The 21,704-nt window shown below is 40.5% G+C and overlaps 1 protein-coding gene across 1 annotated transcript in view; it reads left to right on the top strand.

The window, feature by feature from the left end:
• nrxn3a (neurexin 3a) overlaps positions 1 to 21,704 on the top strand; it is a 634,542-nt gene that overhangs the window by 401,476 nt on the left and 211,362 nt on the right. The window contains 3 exon segments of the mRNA XM_050061947.1: positions 10,000 to 10,119; positions 10,411 to 10,531; positions 16,226 to 16,486. Of these exon segments, the coding sequence (XP_049917904.1) occupies positions 10,000 to 10,119; positions 10,411 to 10,531; positions 16,226 to 16,486 (502 nt within the window).

The following is a 21,704-nucleotide window of genomic DNA, read 5'->3' as shown; positions in this document are numbered from 1 at the left end:
TTGGTGATATGATTAACATGTGGTTCAGATGTTGTCGAAAGTGACTCCAAGGTTGCGTAGATGTGGAGATGGAGAAAGTGTAGAATTTGTAACATTAAGGCTGAAATTATAGATGGTTTTAGTAAGGGAACTGGGGCCGATTAGGATCATGTATGATTTGTCACAGTTGAGTTGTAGAAAGTTAGTTTGCATCCAGGATTTTATTTCAGTGAGGCAATTTTCAAGTGTGGAGCAGATTGCTGTAGTGATGGATTTGGTGGTGATGTAGATCTGGACGTCGTCAGCATAGCAGTGGAAATGGAGGCCATATCGGCGGATGATGTTACCAAGCAGGAGGATGTAGAGGATGAAAAAGAGAGGACCAAACACAGAACGCTGGGGCACGCCTTGGGACAGAGGAGCGGTAGAGGAGGTGCAGTTATTGATATGGATGAATAGCTGTCTGTTGGAGAGATATGATCTGAACCAGGAGTTAGCCATGCCAGTGATGTTGTAACAGGTTTTAAGACGAGAGAGGAGGGTGGAGTGGTTAATCGTGTCAAACGCAGCAGTGAGGTCGAGCATGATGAGGATGTTGAGGTGTCCAGAGTCGGCGGAGAGGAGGAAATTGTTGGTGACTTTGAGAAGAGCTGTTTCAGTTCTGTGTTGTGACTGGAATCCGGATTGAAATGTCTCAAATAGGTCATTGGAGGTGAGGTGGGTTTTGCGGTGAGTGGCAACAACGCACTCCAGGATTTTTGACAGAAAGGGACGGTTGGAGATGGGCCGGAAGTTGGTCCTGATGTCGGGATTGAGTCCGGGTTTTTTGAGGATGGGGGTGACAGCGGTGAGTTTCAAAGGATCTGGGACTGAGTGGGAGCTGAGGGATGCATTGATAATTCTGGAGATGAGTGGGGAGATAGAAGGGAGACAGGACTTAAAAAGTGAGGAAGGGACTGGGTTGTGAACTGATGTAGAGTTACTCATACCTGTAGTGGCTTTTGTGAGGTCCAGAGGAGTCAGTGGGGGGAAGTGTGACAGTGGCAGGACGGAGGTGGGGGGGGGAGCAGGTGGAGGGGTCGGGAAGGGAGGGGAGGTCATCAGGTTGCTGTAGATGGTGTTGATTTTTGTTTGGAAGAATGACAAGAATTAGTTGCACTTGTCGACTGTGAAGGATGTGGAGGTGTTGTCGATGGGTTTGAGAAGTTTGTTTATTGTGGAGAAAAGAGTTTTGAGGTTGTTGGAGCCAGAGTGTATGAGATGAGAGTAGTAGTTGGACCGGGGTGTGTGTTGAAGGCATTCTTGTAGTGTAGCAGGTGGTCTGTGTAGGCATGAAGATGAACTGCAAGGTTAGTCTTCTTGTTGAGTCTTTCCAGCTGACGCCTTCGAGATTTCATGGCATGGAGCTCAGGGGTGTACCAGGGGGCAGAGTGAGTGAAGGAGACGGTTTTAGTTTAGTCGTCAGAGAATGGGGGAGGGGAGGTAGATATTATGTTGGTGAGTGAGGCTGAGAGAGCTGAGGGAGTGATGGATTTGAGATTTCTGAAGGATATTGTGCGTTTTACTTTAGGAGTGGGGATGGGGATATTAATGTCCATAGTGATTGCCAGGTGGTCAGAGATATGGAGGTTGATGCTGGAGAGGTGGTGTAATCTTAGACCAGTTGAGCAGACCAGATCCAGGATGTGTCCATGTGAGTGAGTGGGGAAGTTAACATGTTGTGTCAAGTTGAAGCAATGTAGAAGATCCAGGAATTCAATGGCAGATTTGCAGACAGTATTATCGATGTGGAGATTGAAATCACAGAGGAGGAGAACAGAAGGTGAAATGGCGCAGAGCCGGGTTAAAAAAAATAGAAAAATCAGACAGAAAGGAGGTGTGATGGCAGAGACGAAGGGGAGTCGGACCAGAGAGTTTGAAGACAAGATGTTCAAATGAGTTAACTGCTGGGATGGATATGGTGGTTATTTTGATGTCCTTCCGATGAATAGCAGCAACACCACCTCCGCGGCCTTCAGGGCGAGGTTTGTCAGTATATGTGAAGGGCCGAGCCGGCGGAATTGATGACAACTTATGGCGAGGAGCCGGTACCAGGCTCTGGGATGGTGGAGTCCAGATCCGCTGGGTTTGCAGGAGGACAGGTGTTGCCTATGGCACCTATGGTAACCACGGAGTCAAGGCGATCTTCTTCATTCCGGATCCAGTATAGGTTGGAGATGCGTAGCTCCAAATCAGCGATCTTCGACTATCGGAGGCAGCTGTCACAGTCATGGGGTGAGGTGAGTGGACCCATGGGAGCAGATCAGGTGGCCTAGGAAACAGATAACAACTACGGCAGCAATGGTGTGATGTGTGACGGCGTAGCGAGTTTATATTTAGCAGGAAGCTACTTTCTCTAGCTTATAGCACTCCGTGTAAGCCAGCGTAGATAGAGAAACTTTACCTGCACGTAAGGAAGTGATAGCCATCGGGCACCGATTTCACTGTGTTTTGTAATCACAGATCAATAGGAGGAGGGTGGGTTTGCATACAGCAGAAAGTGGATGATATAGGAGAGTATAGGCCAGGATTGGAAACTTACTGCCGAGGGCCCAGTGGGCCCGCTGCTGGTGAAGGTTTCAAGTAAGTTTCCGTGTTTTTCCCACGCTGTCAAGAGGCAGTCAGCTGTTTTTTTGGCAGCGACTCGTAGAACAAGTGAAATCGGTGCCCGATGGCTATCACTTCCTCACGATGTAAGATAAGGTTAAAATCTAACAGTTCTCAAAAACACATGGTAGAATAAAGCCAAAATCATGGCAAAAATTGGGGAAAAAGTTGGGTTTTAGACAGAGCGGCTGACGGGAGGACACAGACGCCGACGAATGTAGTGTAGTATACCTGTCTGCAACCAAATTTCCCCGAGTGGGATAATAAACTTTGACTTGGCTTGATATAACCACCCAGTCTCACATTAGAATGTGTAATAAGTACATTGGCCCGCAGTGCAAAATATATTAGTTTCATAATAATGGCTGTAGGATTGTGAGATGGCTTGTTTTGTTTGGTTTTTTGGGTTTTTTTTACCCTGCATCCATGTCGCATGACTGACAAAACAAAACAAAAGGCAGACATTTATTTTAATGTAAGTGGAAAATATACTACTTTACGTTAGTTACATACATAAAATTATGTTTTTGTAACATTTCCTGCATGAAATGTGCTTTTAAATTTTCAGTGCATGCGTGTGTGTGTGCATTTGTGATGCGTGTGTGCGTGCGTGTGTTTGTATCAAATCTTGCTCCATGGACTTATAAACGGACCTATAATATATCTGGATTTAAGATTGTGCATTGCAGTCAGCCTCCACTGTTACATTTAAATATTTGATTACATTTAATTAATTATTATTTTTAATTAATTATTTGTTACAATTAATTATTTTATACATTACATTTGATTTTTGCTTTTGTCACCTTGTATTTTTCAAGTCCAGTCTACAGTTACTTTTTACAGTCAATATTTAATTTCAAGTTTTAGATGTAATTTTACAACTATTACTACAACTATTCTGTGAATAGATTTAGAAAATTAAATTTAAGTTGCAATATCACTTACTTTATTTCACTATTATTTTTCATTATTATTATTCTGTGTTGAGTTTTTGGGAGCAAATACCAAAACTTTTTTGTTTGCTTGTACAGGCTAATGAAACAGACTCTATGATGTTGTTACCTTCTCATATTGTGGTCACTATTTGAACTAAAAAAGAAAAAACAACAGTTTCATTTTATCTTGGGCTTTCAAAGTGCTCTATAGCAGGGGGATGACTTGTGTTCATGAGAATAAGAAAATTAAAACTTTGTCATAAAGCTAAACCAAATATATTGTTATAAAGTTCTCAGCCTGAAGAGTAACATATGTTACTATGAGAGTTCTGCATGGCTCCTGCTTTGAAAAACTGACCTCTGAACATTTGACCTCGGTGCATGGTTGAAGGAGTTACAGTCGTGACACCAACTGTTAAAGAGAGTTTATGACCTCAGCTAACATGTGGGTACAGTCAACGACTGTGGGTGCTGTCAAATATTGGTTAAAAAAAAAAAAATAATTGTTAAAATTAATTTTCAACCATTTAGCGATTATTTAAAATCTGATTACACATGTTTACTATCCCCTGAAAGTCCTCAATGTGCTCTCAATTCAGTATTTACATCTACCTGTGAGATTAAAAAAAGGGAAAAAGAAGGCCTCGCCAAGCAGCTTCGTACCAGTTAGCACCACAGTTGTAGTTCTTCCAGTTTGCAAAGAAATTAAGTAATGAAAATATAAATCTGCTAAATATATGAAATGTCTAGTTCAGCCAAACTAGTAATAACACTGCAGTAAGATGATCTGTGTCAACAAAAAGTGATGTTGTAGGTTTACTTCAGATAATTGCTTGTAGGAAATGGGGTTTTAAGTTTTTTGTTTTCAAAGGGGTTGCAGATAAGATCGCAAAGAGACATATCTTCTGATTGTATATAATATTTAGTATTGCTGAACTAGCAGGCCTAGTGGGTAAAGCAGGTAAAGTGGACTTGTATTCTACTATACAAAATGGAGTATTTCTTTGGTTGAGAAATGTGGTGGCACAATGCAAAGACAACAATTTAAACAATATGCAAACTACAAAAGTTTAGCGGAGTCCATAGCAACCACCAAAGCAGTCATAGAAAATACTAGATTGCAACAACTTTCTGGCAAGACCTGAAATAATCTAATAAATTAATTAATTAATCAGCTAACAAAAAAAGATCATATATGTCAAGTGAACAAAGATTATAAAAATAAAATGCAAATTTCTCGCTATAAATGTTGTAAAAACTCATTCTTAAAATTGAACGTCTGCACTTGGCAGTCACATGACGTGGACCCAGGCCAATAATTAAGAAGTACCTAGAATATCACAAGAGCTTATGCCTTTAGAGAGGAAATAGTACTAACAAATCTCATATATAATATAATATAATATAATATAATACAATACAATACAATACAATACAATGCAATACAAAGAATAGAAAGCCTCTCTGTGTATGTGCGGGAGTAGGTGATGGCTTGTGGCAAGAAGCTGTCTCTGAGCCTGTTTGTCCTGGTTCTGATGGCCCTGTAGCACCTGCCAGAAGGCAGCAGGACAAACAGGTGTAAAGCAGGATGGGTGCTGTCTCTGAAGGACATTTATACATCCCGCTCATCATCAGAGAGGGGAGGGGGTAGCCGATGATCTTCTGCGCCGTCTTGACCACTCTCTGGAGCCTCTTCCGGTCTGCCTCAGTGCAGTGAGTGAACCATACTGAGATGCAGTATGTTAAAATGCTCTCAATGGTTGAGCGGTAGACGGTCACCAGCAACTTCTCAGTAACATTGGGCCTCATTCACGAACCGTTCTTAAGAACAAATTTGTTCTTAAGTCCTACTTATGAAGTTTTTATGGACATTGTGGCATTCATGAATGTTTTCTTATCCAGGATTTGTTCTTAGGTAAGAACAACACTCAGGAGTACTTTTAAGCAAATTTCAGTGCTGACATGTTGGCACATTGGTTGTGTTGTCTTCTTTTGTGCAGTTCATTAAAATGCGATATTACAGTGATATTTCTGTCATATTTTCTTATTTATTTTATTTTTTGGTAATTTACAATTTGAATCTAACAGTCTGATTTTTTTTAAACTAAGTGTATCACTTCAAAAATGAGGACAGACTGGTTTCAGTGCACATCTTTATTTTTTTAAATTCTCATTAATTTCTTCAAGTGAAGTGCGGGAATTCCATCTGTGAATAAACAATAAAATCCACCCATATTGTTGTGACCCTCAGTCCAATACTAAGACATATTTTGATCTTACACACACTATGGTAAACTTATGCCTTTAGGACACACGTTTTCAATAAAGGTATTATTTCAGAAAAAAAAACAAAAGAAAACCTTCCGATTCCTCCGGAGTAGCAGCCGCACAGAGAGGGGATGAAAGCATTGCCTCGGGGCCCAGGTCTGTGTCCAGACACTCAGTCAATGGTACTCCTAAAAAGTAGGGTGGGGAAATTAAACTATTAATTGAATAAAAAAAACATTATGATTTATGTGATTTAGATTTTTCCCATAGCCTACCTGAGAGTGCCGTCTCCCCGATGATGGCCCCAATGCGCTGGTCCAACTCAGACAGATTTTGGGTGTCTGCTGTTCCCCCTCCAGTCCGTTGCATCGGAATATTGCAGTGTTTTTTTTGGTGTCGGATTTGAGATCAAACCATTTCTTCTTCTCCCCCTCTGTTGTGCGTCCTCCAGATACTGCGTTCACTGCATGTGTGACAGCCTCCCTTGCTTCCCTTTTGTTAGTATTAGTGTAACCTGCACTAAGGCTACTAAATTTTTTTTTTTTTTTTCATGTGGCTGATTTCCTGCAGCAGTACCTCCACCTCTGAACTACCAAAGTTTTTTTTCTCTTTACCTGCTGCGCTCCAATTGATTTACTTTTTGCTTTGGGCATTTTGTTGTTGCTGTTTCCTCTGTATGACATCTGTGTCTGCTCATGGCCCTGCAGTCTCATGCCCTTTTATGGGCATTGATGGGCGGTTACCTATGTTAATCCTATGTTAATTAGGCTCACCTGGCACGCGATCTCAGTTTACAAGGAGATGTGATTCATCAATTTAAGAACACAGCTGCGAACAATTCTGCGGTTTGAGAACACGTTGATGAATCTGACATAGAGTTTTCTTAAAAACCTTCTTAAGAACAGCTTAAGAAAGAATCTAAGAAGATTCTTAAGAAGATATTGGTGAATGAGGCCTTTTGTTCTTCCTGAGCAGAAGTGCAGACGCTGCTGTGACTTCTTGATGACAGCCGTGGTGTTTGCAGTCCAGGAGAGATCGGCAGAGATTGTGGTGCCTAGAAAAGTGAAGGTGTTGACCCTCTCCACGCAGTCGCCATTGATGTAGAGGGGGGACGGATCTGCCCTGCGCTTCCTAAAGTCCAGGATGATCTCCTTTGTCTTTGTGGTGTTCAGAGCCAGGTTGTTTGCTGAGCACCACGCAGACAATTTCAGGACCTCGTCCCTATAGGCAGACTCAGCTCCACCTGAGATCAGCCCCACCACTGTCGTGTCATCAGCAAACTTCACTATGGTGTTACTGGTGTGGGCAGGTCTGAAGTCAGAGGTGTAGAGGATGTAGAGTAGTGGGCTCAGCACACATCCTTGTGGAGGGCTCATACTCAGTGTCCGGGTGGAGGAGAGGTGGGGTCCAAGTTTCACTGTCTGAGGCCGGTTTGTGAGAAAGTCCTTAATCCAAGAGCAGGTGGGTGGGGGGAGTCAGGCGCGCCGCCATCTTGCTAATCATTATCTGAAAAACAGAGTTTAGAACAGTATAAATGATGTCCAGCTCTACGAATGGTCATATAAATGTTGAAAAATGTTTGACATTATAAGTTTGTGAGAAAAGAATCTTTGTACAGGAGCCATGATGAGGATGCAAGGAGGTCACAGTCAAATACCTATGGGGGGTAAGACAGGTGCTAAGAAGCCAGCTCAATGAGAGGAAAAAGACCCAAGCCATCATCATGTATGCCCTACCAGTCATCAGGTACCCAGCTGAAATAGTGAGCTGGCCACAGTGGAGATGGATGCGGCTGATGTCGGGACACCAGAGCTCCTCACAATGCATGGAGGGTTCCACCCAAAGTCCAGCACGTGAGACTTTATGAACAGCAAAAAGAGGGAGCGATGATTAATAAGTGTCAGAGCCATGATCCAGAATGAAACAAGGACCATCCAAGAATACATCCCCCGCAATGACCTGCTCAGAGAGTGCCTCAGGCAGCAGAAGACAGAGGGTGATGGGGAGGAAGAGGAAATATCATGGAAGACCAAACCGCTCCATGGAGTGTGCCATCAGCAGATAGAGGCAGTGGCTGACATCAAGAAATCCAGTGGCTAGAAAAGGCCAGCCTGAAGGACAGGACAGAGGCCTGAGGGCCAGATCCAAAGAGGCAGGGGACCATTATAGCAGACAGGACCTGTGGTGCAGGCTGTGCAAGGAGGCCCCTGAGACAGTCCAGCACATAGTAGCAGGATAAAAGGTACAAGCTGGGACAGCGTACACTGAGAGGTACAACCAAGTAGCTGGGGGGTGTTTCATTTGGCACACACATGTGCCAAGTAAAGATACACAATCTATGGCTTTAGTTTTCTCTTTATGTTTATTAACTGAAATGGCCCCTGTCTGAGAGTAGCTTTACTCTTTGTCTATGTTGTGATATGCAGGCTTTTTTTCTCTCTCTTCCTCTGACACTCCAAAAAAAAAAAAAAAAAAAAAGTTTCGCTGTGCTACATTAAAAACCGGACTCGGAATAAAAGCCCTGTTGCATCTCTTGTTGTTTTTTTTTTGTTTGTTTGTTTGTTTTTTTAAACTAAAAAGTAGCTTTGGTGCCTAAACCCAACTAGATCTTGCCAGATGAGGAAAAAGTCACAACTTTTTTGTCTGAAATGGTCATTAGTACTGATTTTGAAAGGAATGCCACCCTGCCAACAGAGTTGTCAGATCAGGAAACACAGATATAGGTAAAAGTGTGAAAAAAACAAATCATCAATATGGGTTTTTAGGGCTTTGAAAAACAATTTATTTGGTTGTTTAGTTTGAAGGACTTGTTAATATCTCGCCTCAGAGTTATTTTGCATCCCTTTTTAAATGTATTCATTACAGTTTAAAATATATTTATGCATTGTCATTTACACTTGCACCTACACACCTACTTGTCAGGAAATCTCCCCTTAAACGAGAAAACAGATGTTGTTACAAACATTACAGTCATTACAAACAGGCAAATGACAATTAACATTGGATTGGTGTCTGATGTAGCTCAGTTTACTTAGTGTTTTTGGTTTGTATTTCATGGTCAGAATAAAAAGATGAGAGAGATAAAAGGAGGGAAGAAAGGGAAGAAGTGAAAGGAAAAGGTTTCTATAAGCCTATGATGAGTAAAAGCAATCAGCTACCCCTTTTCTGTTCAAAATATTTAGGACTTTGTTCTGCAGCAGGTGTGTTCTGTGAGTATTAGAGATTCTCTCTTTCTCTCTCTCTGTATTTTACTGACTAAACCAAACCTTTGTTTCCCAAAGGGTTTTAGAACTAGTTTAAAAACAGAATGTAAAGGTCCAGTGTGTAGGATTTTGGGGGATATTTTAGCAGAAATGAAACATAATATAATCAGTCTGTTTTCTTTAGTGTATAATCACCTAAAAATAAGAATCGTTGTGTTTTTGTTACCTCCGAAAGAGCTGTTTATATCTTCATAGGGAGCTGGTCTCTGTCTACAGAGATCACCATGTTGCATCGCCATGTTTCTACAGTAGCCCAGAACAGACAAACCAAACACTTTTTATTTATTTTTATTTTTTTTTAATTCATAAAACTGCTTTATTCTGCTTTTTGCTGATTTAAATCAGTTTGTATTGGAGGGAAGAGACCTCTGCAGATAATTTGACTACCGGTAAAAACCTCCTGAATGTCTGGATCTGAAGTTATCAGAGAAAATAGGTGAGCACACATTAGCAGGTGCTGGGTTAGTGGCCTGTCTGTGACATGCCAAACACAGTCACAGAAACACTGGTGTGTAACTTGAAACTGCTATTTTCAGTGTTTTTGTAGGTTTAAATCACATGGAAATTTTTGTTGTTGTTGTTGTTGTTATTGTTGTTTTTGTTTTGTTTTGTTTTGTTCTTGGGGAGGAAGAAACCTCTGCAGATAATTTAGCACCACCCTCGAAAAAAAAACAATGAACACTTAAGGAATTCTAACTGGTTTCAGCTGGTTGCACTTTGCAATCCTCAACTCAAGATGCCACTAGTCCCCCCTAAATCTTACACACTGTTCCTTTATAGCCATATTCAAGCTACTAAGTTGCTGTAGAATTTCTGTCAATGATCCCAGGCTGACAGGTGGGAAAACAAAGGTTTGGTTGTAGGCTCAGGATGTCTTTAACTTTGTGATTGACCATTGTTCTCAGGCAAGGGACCGGAGACCCTGTATGCTGGGCAAAAGCTCAATGATAATGAATGGCATACAGTGCGAGTGGTGCGTCGTGGCAAAACCTACAAGCTTACTGTTGACGATGATGTAGCAGAAGGTACTTACCTGCATCAATTCAATTAATGCTTGAAGAAATGTGCTTTGTGTTGCCTTGTCAGTGGTATTACACCACCCTGTGGTGTGTTGCCATAGAGATTGATTGTATCTGTATGTAACATAAAAAGCATGCAGACATGTAAGCTTTAGTGACTGTTTACATCCGTCTAATACTGTTAATGTAATTTTCTCTTTAAATCAGCCCTTTTGTGTTAGTGTCAGACAGTGTTCTCTTTTCTTTTTCTTTTTGTCTTTCTTTTCAACCCATCCCCTCCACCCTCCCCATCTTCAGGCCAAATGGTGGGTGACCATACTCGCCTGGAGTTCCACAACATTGAAACAGGCATCATGACAGAGCGTCGATTTGTTTCCAGCATCCCGTCCAGCTTTATTGGCCATCTGCAGAGCCTTAGGTACTCAGAACTTTATTTTTTAAATGTATGTGTGTGTGTGTTCATCTCTCTCTCTCTCTCTCTCTCTCTCTCTCTCTATATATNGAAAACATGCAAAAAAGTAAGAAATCAGGAAGGGGGCAAACACTTTTTCACACCACTGTATATAAACAATAAAACCACTGACAGGTGAAGTTAATAACTTTGATTATTTTGTTCCAATGCATTCTTCTGCTGGGAACCCTTTGGTTCTGGCATTTATGTGGATACCGCCTGACATGTTCCATCCACTCAAACACTGTTGCAGACCAAGTACCAGTATCCAAGGTGGGGCCTCCTTGGATCAGACTTGGTCAGACTGTCAAGACATGGACACAGGATCTCTGGGAGTGTCCTGCGTTGTCTGGCACTAGTGTGTTGACGGCAGATCCATTTAGTCCACTGGGTTTGAGGTCTTTGTCACATTCCTTGGGCCATTCCTTAGCGATGTTTGCAATGTGGCATGGTGCATTATCCGGTAACACTTCATAAGTCAGCCCACATCTTTCCTGGGAGTTAGCGTATAATTCCCGGGAACTTACATGCACTTTCCGGGGAGTTAGAACATAATTCCTCCCAGTCACTTACCACATACTTTCCCAGGAGTTAGAGTATCCCTCGCGGTCACTCAGCACATACTTTTCCGGGAGTTAGAGCATAATTCCTCCTGGTCACTTACCACATACTTTCCCAGGAGTTAGTGTATCCCTCGCGGTCACTTGGTATATACTTCCCCGGGAGTTAGAGTATCCCTCGCGGTCACTTAGCACATACTTTTCCGGGAGTTAGAGCATAATTCCTCCCGGTCACTTACCACATACTTTCCCAGGAGTTAGTGTATCCCTCGCGGTCACTTGGCATATACTTCCCCGGGAGTTAGAGTATCCTTCGCGGTCACTTAGCACATACTTTCCCGGGAGTTAGAGTATAACTCGTCACTTATGTAATTTCCCAAAACTTATGGTTTAATTTCCTTATATGAATCTGTATATGTATGAAGTGCATCAAAAACAAATGCTTTTGCCCTTTGCTCATGGCAGTTGATTCAGTCACTTTTATGTAGCCTATGTGTCATCAGGCAATTTCACCCACACTCCAGAGTTTTAATATTTATGTTTTGTTTACATTTCATTGAATGAGTTTGAATATGAATATGTCAAGAAATGGGTCTATATTCTGCAAATTGCCTAATTAACGGGCAGGCTGGAGTACAAAGCAAACTTACCTCTCTCAAGTGCACATCTCTGGAAGTCTTGTAGTGCCATCCGAGGACGAAACACAAACAATACAGTAATGTAATAATATAGCCTACATATATCTTAAAATACACAATAATGAGTCATGAAAAGTTATAAAATGTTTTTATTATTTAATTACACAGAAACCACATGGTAAGTGCTGTTCTCACATCTACAGCGTACTTTCACCAAAACTTACAGGGAAACTAGGCAGTACTTTCCACCTAAATATATACTAACAAAAGAGACCGGGCTGGATTAAGAAGTGTGCACTGTTTGCCCGTCCTTAGTCTGAAAGTACTGGGTAATTTCCCTAAAACTTACAGGGAAACTAGGCAGTACTTTACACCTAAGTATATGCCAACAAAAGAGACCGGGCTGGATTATGAAGTGTGCACTGTTTGCCCGTCCTTAGGCTGAAAGTACTGGGTAATTTCCCCAAAATTTACAGGGAAACTAGGCAATACTTTCAACCTAAGTATATACCAACAAAAGAGACCGGGCTGGATTATGAAGTTTGCACTGTTTGCCCATCCTTACTCTGAAAGTGCTAGGTAATTTCCCCAAAAAGTACAGGGAAACTAGGCAGTACTTTCCACCTAAGTATGTACTAACATAAGAGACTGGGCTGGATTATGAGGTGTGCACTGTTTGCCTGTCCTTAGTCTGAAAGTACTGGGTAATATCCCCAAAACTTACAGGGAAACTAGGCAGTACTTTCCACCTAAGTATATACTAACAAAAGAGACTGGGCTGGATTATGAAGTGTGCACTGTTTACCCGTCCTTAGTCTGAAAGTACTGGGTAATATCCCCAAAACTTACAGGGAAACTAGGCAGTACTTTCCACCTAAGTATATGCCAACAAAAGAGACCGGGCTGGATTATGAAGTTTGCACTGTTTGCCTGTCCTTAGTCTGTAGCGTGGCACTCAGATGTTAACCCTTTAAAAACAGTAACAATATTACAAGAAAATAATACAAAGATGAATCAAAGTGTCCCTGGCAAAAAATAACAGAGTTCCACTGGTTGTCTTATTCAAGTTCAGTTTTGTTCCTTCTGTTATAAACTGTTCAGTTTAGTTTTAATCCTTTATTGTGACAAATGCACTTTTTAAGTCACAAGTCAAGTGGAAAACGTTGTTGTGATACTACTACCACACTGGAGTGTGATGCTCAAGTGATGGAGATAGAAGAATGGATGGGCTCCTGCAGATAATAGGTGATCTTGATCCAACTCCTTGGGTCAAGGCAGAGATCAGGTTCATGGGTGGCTCGCCATCTCTCTCGTCAGGTAGAATCTCAAATCCACATGTAATTTTCCATAGGATCTCAAAAACCTCACCTGTGTAGAAACGGAGCTATTACTATTTTGCATCATCAACTTCAATTGTTTTATGTCCATAATCAATATCACATAAATACATCACAGTAACACAAAGTGAGCAGATGAATAACTTTTAACTGTACAGTTTTTCTCAGCATGGAATACTTTATCCTGTCTTTACATTTCACATCATGAATTATTAGCCTATTAATCCATAACTTGTGATTATTAAGCATATTAATCAATTACAAATAATACGTATTTCCTTTGAACTACAAAGTTAATGTTTTTAACCATTTGTTTAACATTTTTCAACTTAACTATGAATAACAAAATCATGTATGCTATTAACACACATATTTCGAAACTGTGGGCTACACCAGTACACACACTGTGTTACGCTTGACTATTCATCGTTAATAACATCCATAACCAACTGTAATAGTGCAAATGTATACAGTACACTACTAACACAAATACAAATGGCAACGACCTCGAGGCAAAACAACTGTAGCACTTTACTATTAGGAGTAGGTCGCAACGCCAAGTTAGTGTGGTATAACAGTTGGAGGGCGGGCACCAATATCATCTGCAGCACGAGCTAACATCGCTACCTGCGTTAGCATTAACTCACCAAGACATTGATAAACGCGGTAAAACTCCCATCGCACAGGTCCTCGGTTCCTCCCTCACGTCTCCTACGAGTATCTCGGAGTGTTAGCTTTGTGTTTACATCAACATTTCACACCGTAGACATTGAGTAATTTCACTCGTTTCTCTTTGTCATCTGCTCGTGTCATTCCTGCGCTTATGTGTACAAGCTCCTCGCTGAGAGGTGGGACTTTCTACCTTTAGCCAATGGGAAGTGTGCACCTCCCTGTTTGACCAGTGACAGCTGGTCTAAGCAGAGTGACTGTGATTGACACCTTGTTTGATCAATAAGACTATGCAAGAGCGATGTAGTTAGATTGACAGGTAAAAACAAACAAACAAACAAACATTCAAGCAACTTGAAGACAACTGAGGGATGATACGGGAATATTCTAAGAAATAAACTCTACTTCTCTGTAAGTAGAAACAAAGGTGTGAATGTTTGTTTGTTTGTATTCATCTGCTCACTTTGTGTTACTGTGATGTATTTATGTGATATTGATTATGGATATTGATTGTGAAGCATTGAACTAACTGTTTTTAAAGGGTTAACATCTGAGTGCCACGCTACAGACTAAGGACAGGCAAACAGTGCAAACTTCATAATCTAGCCCGGTCTCTTTTGTTGGCATATACTTAGGTGGAAAGTACTGCCTAGTTTCCCTGTAAGTTTTGGGGAAATTATCCAGTACTTTCAGACTAAGGACAGGCAAACAGTGCACACTTCATAATCCAGCCCGGTCTCTTGTGTTAGTATATACTTAGGTGGAAAGTACTGCCTAGTTTCCCTGTAAGTTTTGGTGAAAGTACGCTGTAGATGTGAGAACAGCACTTACCATGTGGTTTCTGTGTAATTAAATAATAAAAACATTTTATAACTTTTCATGACTCATTATTGTGTATTTTAAGATATATGTAGGCTATGTTATTACATTACTGTATTGTTTGTGTTTCGTCTTCGGATGGCACTACCACACTTCCAGAGATGTGCACTTGAGAGAGGTAAGTTTGCTTTGTACTCCAGCCTGCCCGTTAATTAGGCAATTTGCAGAATATAGACCAATTTCTTGACATATTCATATTCAAACTCATTCAATGAAATGTAAACAAAACATAAATATTAAAACCCTGGAGTGTGGGTGAAATTGCCTGATGACACATAGGCTACATAAAAGTGACTGAATCAACTGCCATGAGCAAAGGGCAAGAGCATTTGTTTTTACTGCACTTCATACATATACAGATTCATATAAGGAAATTAAACCATAAGTTTTGGGAAATTACATAAGTGACGAGTTATACTCTAACTCCCGGGGAAGTATATGCCAAGTGACCGCGTCGTTATACACTAACTCCCTGGAAAGTATGTGGTAAGTGTTGGGAGGAGTTATACTCTAACTCCCGGAAAAGTATGTGCTAAGTGACCGCGAGGGATACTCTAACTCCTGGGAAAGTATGTGGTAAGTGACTGGGATGAATTATGCTCCAACTCCCGGGAAAGTAAATGTAAGTTCCCGGGAGTTATACGCTAACTCCCGGGAAAGTGGGCGAGAGGTACACTCTAAAACGCGGGCTGACTTATGAAGTGTGACCCATTATCCTGCTGGGGGTCCCNGTTATACTCTAACTCCCAGAAAAGTATGTGCTAAGTGACCGCGAGGGATACTCTAACTCCTGGGAAAGTATGTGGTAAGTGACTGGGATGAATTATGCTCTAACTCCCGGGAAAGTACATGTAAGTTCCCGGGAGTTATACGCTAACTCCCGGGAAAGTGGGCGAGAGGTACACTCTAAAACGCGGGCTGACTTATGAAGTGTGACCCATTATCCTGCTGGGGGTCCCCTGCCATTGGGGAGTACTGTTGCATTGAGGGGGGTACTTGGTCTGCAACGGTGTTTGAGTGGGTGGAACATGTCAGGTGGTATCCACATGAATGCCAGAACCAAAGGTTTCCCAGCAGTCCCAGCACTGTCTGGAACAAAATAATCAAAGTTAATCACTTCACCTGTCAGTGGTTTTGAGGTTTTGGCTGATCAGTGTATATATACATATATATATGTATATATATATATATATATATTAAACATTTCAATAATAATTGTTTAATATTAGCAATAAATTAAATGACAAGTTTTATAGCTCTATAGAATGCTATCACCTCTTTTAGGTAAGAGGGACAGATGATTTTCTCTGGAGTTGGCAGAGACCAAACCAAAGAGTAAAGTTAATGCTGGACTCATGTTTTTCTGGTGGACATAAACACAAGATAATCAATGCTAAAATTAATGCTAATATTGCTCTGTGTTAGCTGAATGTCTAAATTCAAATATTAAAATTCTATATTTGAAAGACATGATTTGTCAGGTAGTGTTTTCACTAGTTTAAGTTCTTCTGCCCCCTAGTTGCTAAAATATATTTTTAAGACAATCATTTCACATGCCTGTTCCCATCCTGTCCTCAGATTTAACGGCATGCTCTACATCGACCTGTGCAAGAATGGTGACATTGATTATTGCGAGCTCAATGCTCGCTTTGGGATTCGTTCAATTATTGCCGACCCTGTCACCTTCAAATCCAAAAGCAGCTATCTGAGCCTGGCCACCCTACAGGCCTACACATCCATGCACCTCTTCTTCCAATTCAAGACCACCTCCCCAGATGGCTTCATAATCTTCAACTCTGGAGATGGCAATGATTTTATCGCTGTAGAACTGGTTAAAGGGTAAGTGTTATTTTAAAGGACTGCTTGATTGTTAACCTTTTGCACATTGGAACCATAAAGATTTAGTAGTAGCATTATTTGTTTACCAAATTATAATAAAATAAAGATCAAGACAGCACTCCAATTTGAATTTTTAATATTGTCACATGGATGTTTCAGGCAAGACGCCCTTCTTCAGCATGTACTCTGGCAATGCCATAAAGAGGGGTTAATTATACGTAACCACCAACATAACAAATGTATCCCAGCAGGAGCAGCCACTATTTTTCATGGCACATACTATTATAGATTAGAGCATCACACATGTAACAACACAAATATATCCAGTACATAAAGAACACAAATATATTCACTTCATTAAAAATATTCACTCTATAAAGAACAAGCAAATTAAATCTCCCATTAGGGATGAGGATATTAAGAAAATGTATCCAGTATGTCTCCCTTTGGACAAGGATTCTGTCTCTTTAACTACCCCTCCGTGGCATCTTCATGGCCTCAGTGCCGATGTGATGAAGGTCACTCAATCTGTGGTTCTTCCTGTTGAAGTGCCTGTATTTGTGATTACATTCACAGTCTAACTCTGGTTTTGTATTCCCAACATGATACAAATTACATGAACATTTTAAAAAGTAAACCACAAATGTAGTGTTGCATGTGATTCTGCCTCTAACTTCAAAATGTCAGCAGCAGATTTAGTATGAGTAAAGTGATTACTCTTGATCATAGAATAGCAGTACATACAGTTAGGACAAGGAAAATTTCCACTGGGGATTTTTGACAGAAAATGAGAAGGCCTCTTAGGCAAATCTGACTTCACTGAATAATCAGAGCTAGGTTTTGGCAAATCAGACCACTGAATTTGGTGTACCTTATTTAGATGGTTGTCTTATAATTAGTTACAAATGTGTCTAATCCTCCTGGTGCTGGTGTATGATAATTACTGAATTGTAGAAAAGTATTTCTGTCAGTTTCATTATGATGTACTTCAGTTTGCAGAGAAAACCAAATTATTTTTACCAAAGTTTAACCAATATTTTCATAATTGCAGTGTATCTAATGGCAACCTGAAAAGAGTTGCTCATAATGACAAACCTACAGAAAATGATAAGCTGAATCTGCAGCTCCCCTCAGCTTTACAGAGCTTTGAAATAAGTTTCAGCTCATTGTTCATTGCTCACTGTCTGCAACTTTACTGTTTTTGTTCACTCTTGCCATTCTCATAGTAGGGCTGGGCGGTATATTGATCTTTTACAATATATCGATATATTTTCAAGCAAGATATAGATTTAGACAAAACCGTTTGTATCAATGTAGGGTCAAGTTTCGTTACAAAATGCATATCAGTGTTCATCTCTCCTCTCTCACACTCTCTGCATAGCTCTGCCCCACACACTCACTCACAGTTTTTCCATCAACACAAAGCGAGACACAGTACTGCTCCTCTGTTTAATGTCTGTTAATTAGTCTACAGTGAGACATTGATCTATAGAGCTCGGGTAGCTGACGTCACGCAATCCTGGCATGCAACAGTCGAAATCAAAACAATGCCATATGGGCAGGAAAGCGCTCTGTTCAACTGACTGCCAAGCATAGGACAGCTAACAGCTAACCCGTCTCTTCTCCGGGCTGTATTCATATAAAAGTGAACATGGTGCACAACTGTTGAGCCCCGGGGTGTCAGAACTGTCGACACGCGAAGGGGAGATTGTTTTATCAAATCCCGAAAGATCCTGAAAGATGGCGGAGGTGGATTACTGCCATAAAACGTGCCCGAAGCGAGCAGAAGAAAACAGAGCAGTTGGAGCCCACAGGCAACGGATTCTGCTTGTGTAGTTATCACTACATATCAGGTACAGAATCCAATACTCACTAACTTTAATGTTTATTTTACATGCTTTTATTACGATTTCTAACTGTTTAATTTTCATAAAAGGCAAGTTTGACCTTTGAATTATGGCGTGGATTTTGCGGAGCTAGTAAATGGATGTTGCTCACACAATGAGCAACACGAAACAAATGTGGGATAAGAAAATTACTTTCATTATTTTATTACAGTTATATGTAAGGCTGCTGATATGACGTGTCATTGTTTTGCCATGGGGATCGTGCAATATATCACTAGATTCTGTCATTGTTAGCAGGAGGGAAGCAAATGTGCGTATGTGTGTGTATATGTTGTATAAGTGTATGTATTAGATGTATATTTTTATTATATTTATTTACTTGTGAAGCTGCAGAACAGACAAGAGGTCAAAACAAATTTCCCTACAGGGGGCAATAAAAATATATCTCATCTTATCTTATCTTATCTTATCTTATCTTATCTTATCTTATTAGTAGAGTTGTTAATTGTTAGTGTGCTGTCTGCATATCTGTTACTGTTTACAACAAGGAAGAGAAGATCATGTAATAGTTTCTAACAATGAGATTCATGTTAAGAGTCAGACTTTGAAACATCTATTAAACATGTACTAAACCTGTAACATGTGTATTTGCATAATGTTTCAGGGAAAAAGAGTGATAACCCTTTGTCACCTGAGTACATCCCATCCATCTTCAAACATGTGCCATCTCCAGAGAAGAGTAGGAGGATGTAGTTAGATGTATTCAACAGAAGACCAAAGTCCAAAGAAGAGAGCAAGCAGAAACACCATCAGCTGCCCCAGTAACCCCTCCAACATTCTGTCCTCAAGACAGCAGCAAGCATCCTACTGCAGATCATCTCACAGTAAAAGCTCCTGCAGAGGAATCAACCCAGAAAGAACTTGAAAATGATTTCCAGCCCATTCCTTATGATAATGATGATCCAGCAACTCCACCACGTTCCAGTGAAAACTGTAAGAAACATATTAAATCTCTTAAGATGGAATGCCAAGCTCTGAGGCCTGAAAATATGTTATTGAAAGAGAAAATGAATAGAACTGGACTAAATGAGATTAAGTCTACAAAACAACACTAAAAAGGTTAATATTCTCACTGGTTTACCAACATATTCACTGCTGATGACAGTTTGTAGTTTTGCAGCTCCCTATCTAAAACACAAGTCTGGCCTAACACTATTTCAGCAGTATATGCTGGCTTTAATTAAGCTGAGAATGAATTTGTCTTTTGACCTTTTGGCTTATTATTTTGGTGTTGATTCGACCACTGTTTCAAAGCTTTTCAAACACTGTATTAGTGTCATGTATTGTGGACTAGTGCCAAGTCTAGTTATATGGCCTGACAGGGAATCATTAAGCAAATCTCTTCCATATGCATTTAGGAACAGTACGTTTGAAAAGACAGTTTGCATTCTTGACTGTTTTGAAATATTTATTGAGAAACCTAGCAACTTGTTAGCCAGTCAATGTTATTCAACATACAAGTCATACCATACAATGAAATATTTAATTGCCATTTGCCCACAAGGGTCCATTTGTTTCATTTCTAATTGCTGGGGAGGCGGCACGAATGATAATGCCATCACAGATCAAAGTATTTTTTTGTCTCATTTGCTCCCAGGAGACCTAGTTTTGGCAGACTCTGTACAGTGTTACCAAGCTGAATTAAAGATTCCAGCATTCACTTGTGGCAAGAAACAGGGAGATCCTTTTGAGAACACCAGATGCTTAGCATCTCTTAGGATACACATTGAAAGAGTCATTGGAGTTCTCTGCTAAAAGTACACTGTTTTGCAAAGCACTGTCCCCATTGGTTTCACTGACATTGACCAAGAAAAAGATGTGACATACCTTGTAAGTATGTTGTGCCCTTACAAATGTCTCTGAATCTGTTGTACCCTTTCAGTGATCCTGTAACAGGTGTAGGGTGATCAGTCTGAAAACAGATGTTGGATAAAGTAACTAAATAAAGATATGTTCATGTTACTTATAACCAGAGTTGGGAGTACTTTGATTACTTTTTGCAGTAACGAGTAACCTAACGCGTTAATTTGCTGTTTGAGTAATCAAATACTTAAGTACATTTTCAAACAAGACATCAGTTACTTCCGTTACTTTTAGAACGCTGGTCCTTCAGCTCAGCGAAACAGCAATGGCTGTCGTTTGGTTCTAATAACGGAGATAACGTTAAACCTATCAGTCTGAAAGAAGCCACGGAGCTTGTGGCTCGCTACGTGGTCGGAGAAATGCTGCTGTTGTCTATATAGGTGGAGTAGGACTCGCTGACAGACATATTTCAGACTCAGGACTTGCATTATGCCTGGTACACGCTACACGCTGGTACTCACCAATTATGCGCGGTCGTCTTTCACGGCGTGTGTGATGTCATCGGGTTATTCTTGTCCTGTTTTTATTACTTTGACTATTATTTGAGTCACTGTGTCTGTTCATGTGCCAGCCGACATGTTGTTGTAGTCACCTAAAAGCGTCAGCAGATGGCAGGAGCTACATTTGAAGCGCCATATGTAAACTATCAAGCTACTGTGTCTTCCACAGGAAGTTCTGACAAATGTTTCAGAATAAAAGTCTATTTAGAAAATGGAGGGATTCTCTCAGCCGAGGTTATAAGGGGCTTTTAATTTGAAACAAGTGTTGAGTTTGAAATGACGGTGCGATATGTTAACTTTACAAAGACAACGGAGCGGATAAGAAGTTAATATATAAACACACAGAGGGATTAATAAATAACGGACCGTCTATAATGTAGTTTGTTTCAAATGAAGCTGGGAGCCTCTGCAGCTGTGGTGAGTAAAAGCCCTGCCGCTATTTGTTAATGTTATTACTTTATGTCCGACCGTGAGGATGTAGCGTTGTTTGCTAGCTTGATGCTAATGACAGTAACGTTAACTCAGCGGGTTGACAAAGTGCCTCTGCTGTTTCACACCATCATTTCCCCCTTTTACTCTGTGTGGTAACATCCCTAGAGGAAATATTAAAAATGCTGGGGTGTTGTTGTCATACAGTTGTCTACGGCAGCAGATCGTTCTGTGTTTCTACTGGTCAAAGTGACGGCTGTGATGGGAGAAATGGATCTCAGTGAAGGGCAAGTGGTCCATAACTTTAATTTTGGAGATAATAAAATGTAGGCTTAGCGCCCTGTGGTCCATTGCCCAATAGGAAATGTAGAATACTGAAAAGTACTTTGAAAGTACTTGAGTTACTTTTCTCAGGGAGTCACGTTGGAAGTACTTTTAAAGTAATTGAGTTACTTTACTCAGGGAGTAACGCAGTAAAGTAACTGGTTACTTTTTTAGAAAGTAACGCAGTAACGTACT

Source organism: Epinephelus moara, chromosome 14 (assembly GCF_006386435.1).
Source record: "Epinephelus moara isolate mb chromosome 14, YSFRI_EMoa_1.0, whole genome shotgun sequence".
NCBI lineage: Eukaryota > Metazoa > Chordata > Actinopteri > Perciformes > Serranidae > Epinephelus > Epinephelus moara.
The sequence above is the reverse complement of the archived record's forward strand: the minus strand, read 5'-3'. Positions and strand labels throughout refer to the sequence as shown.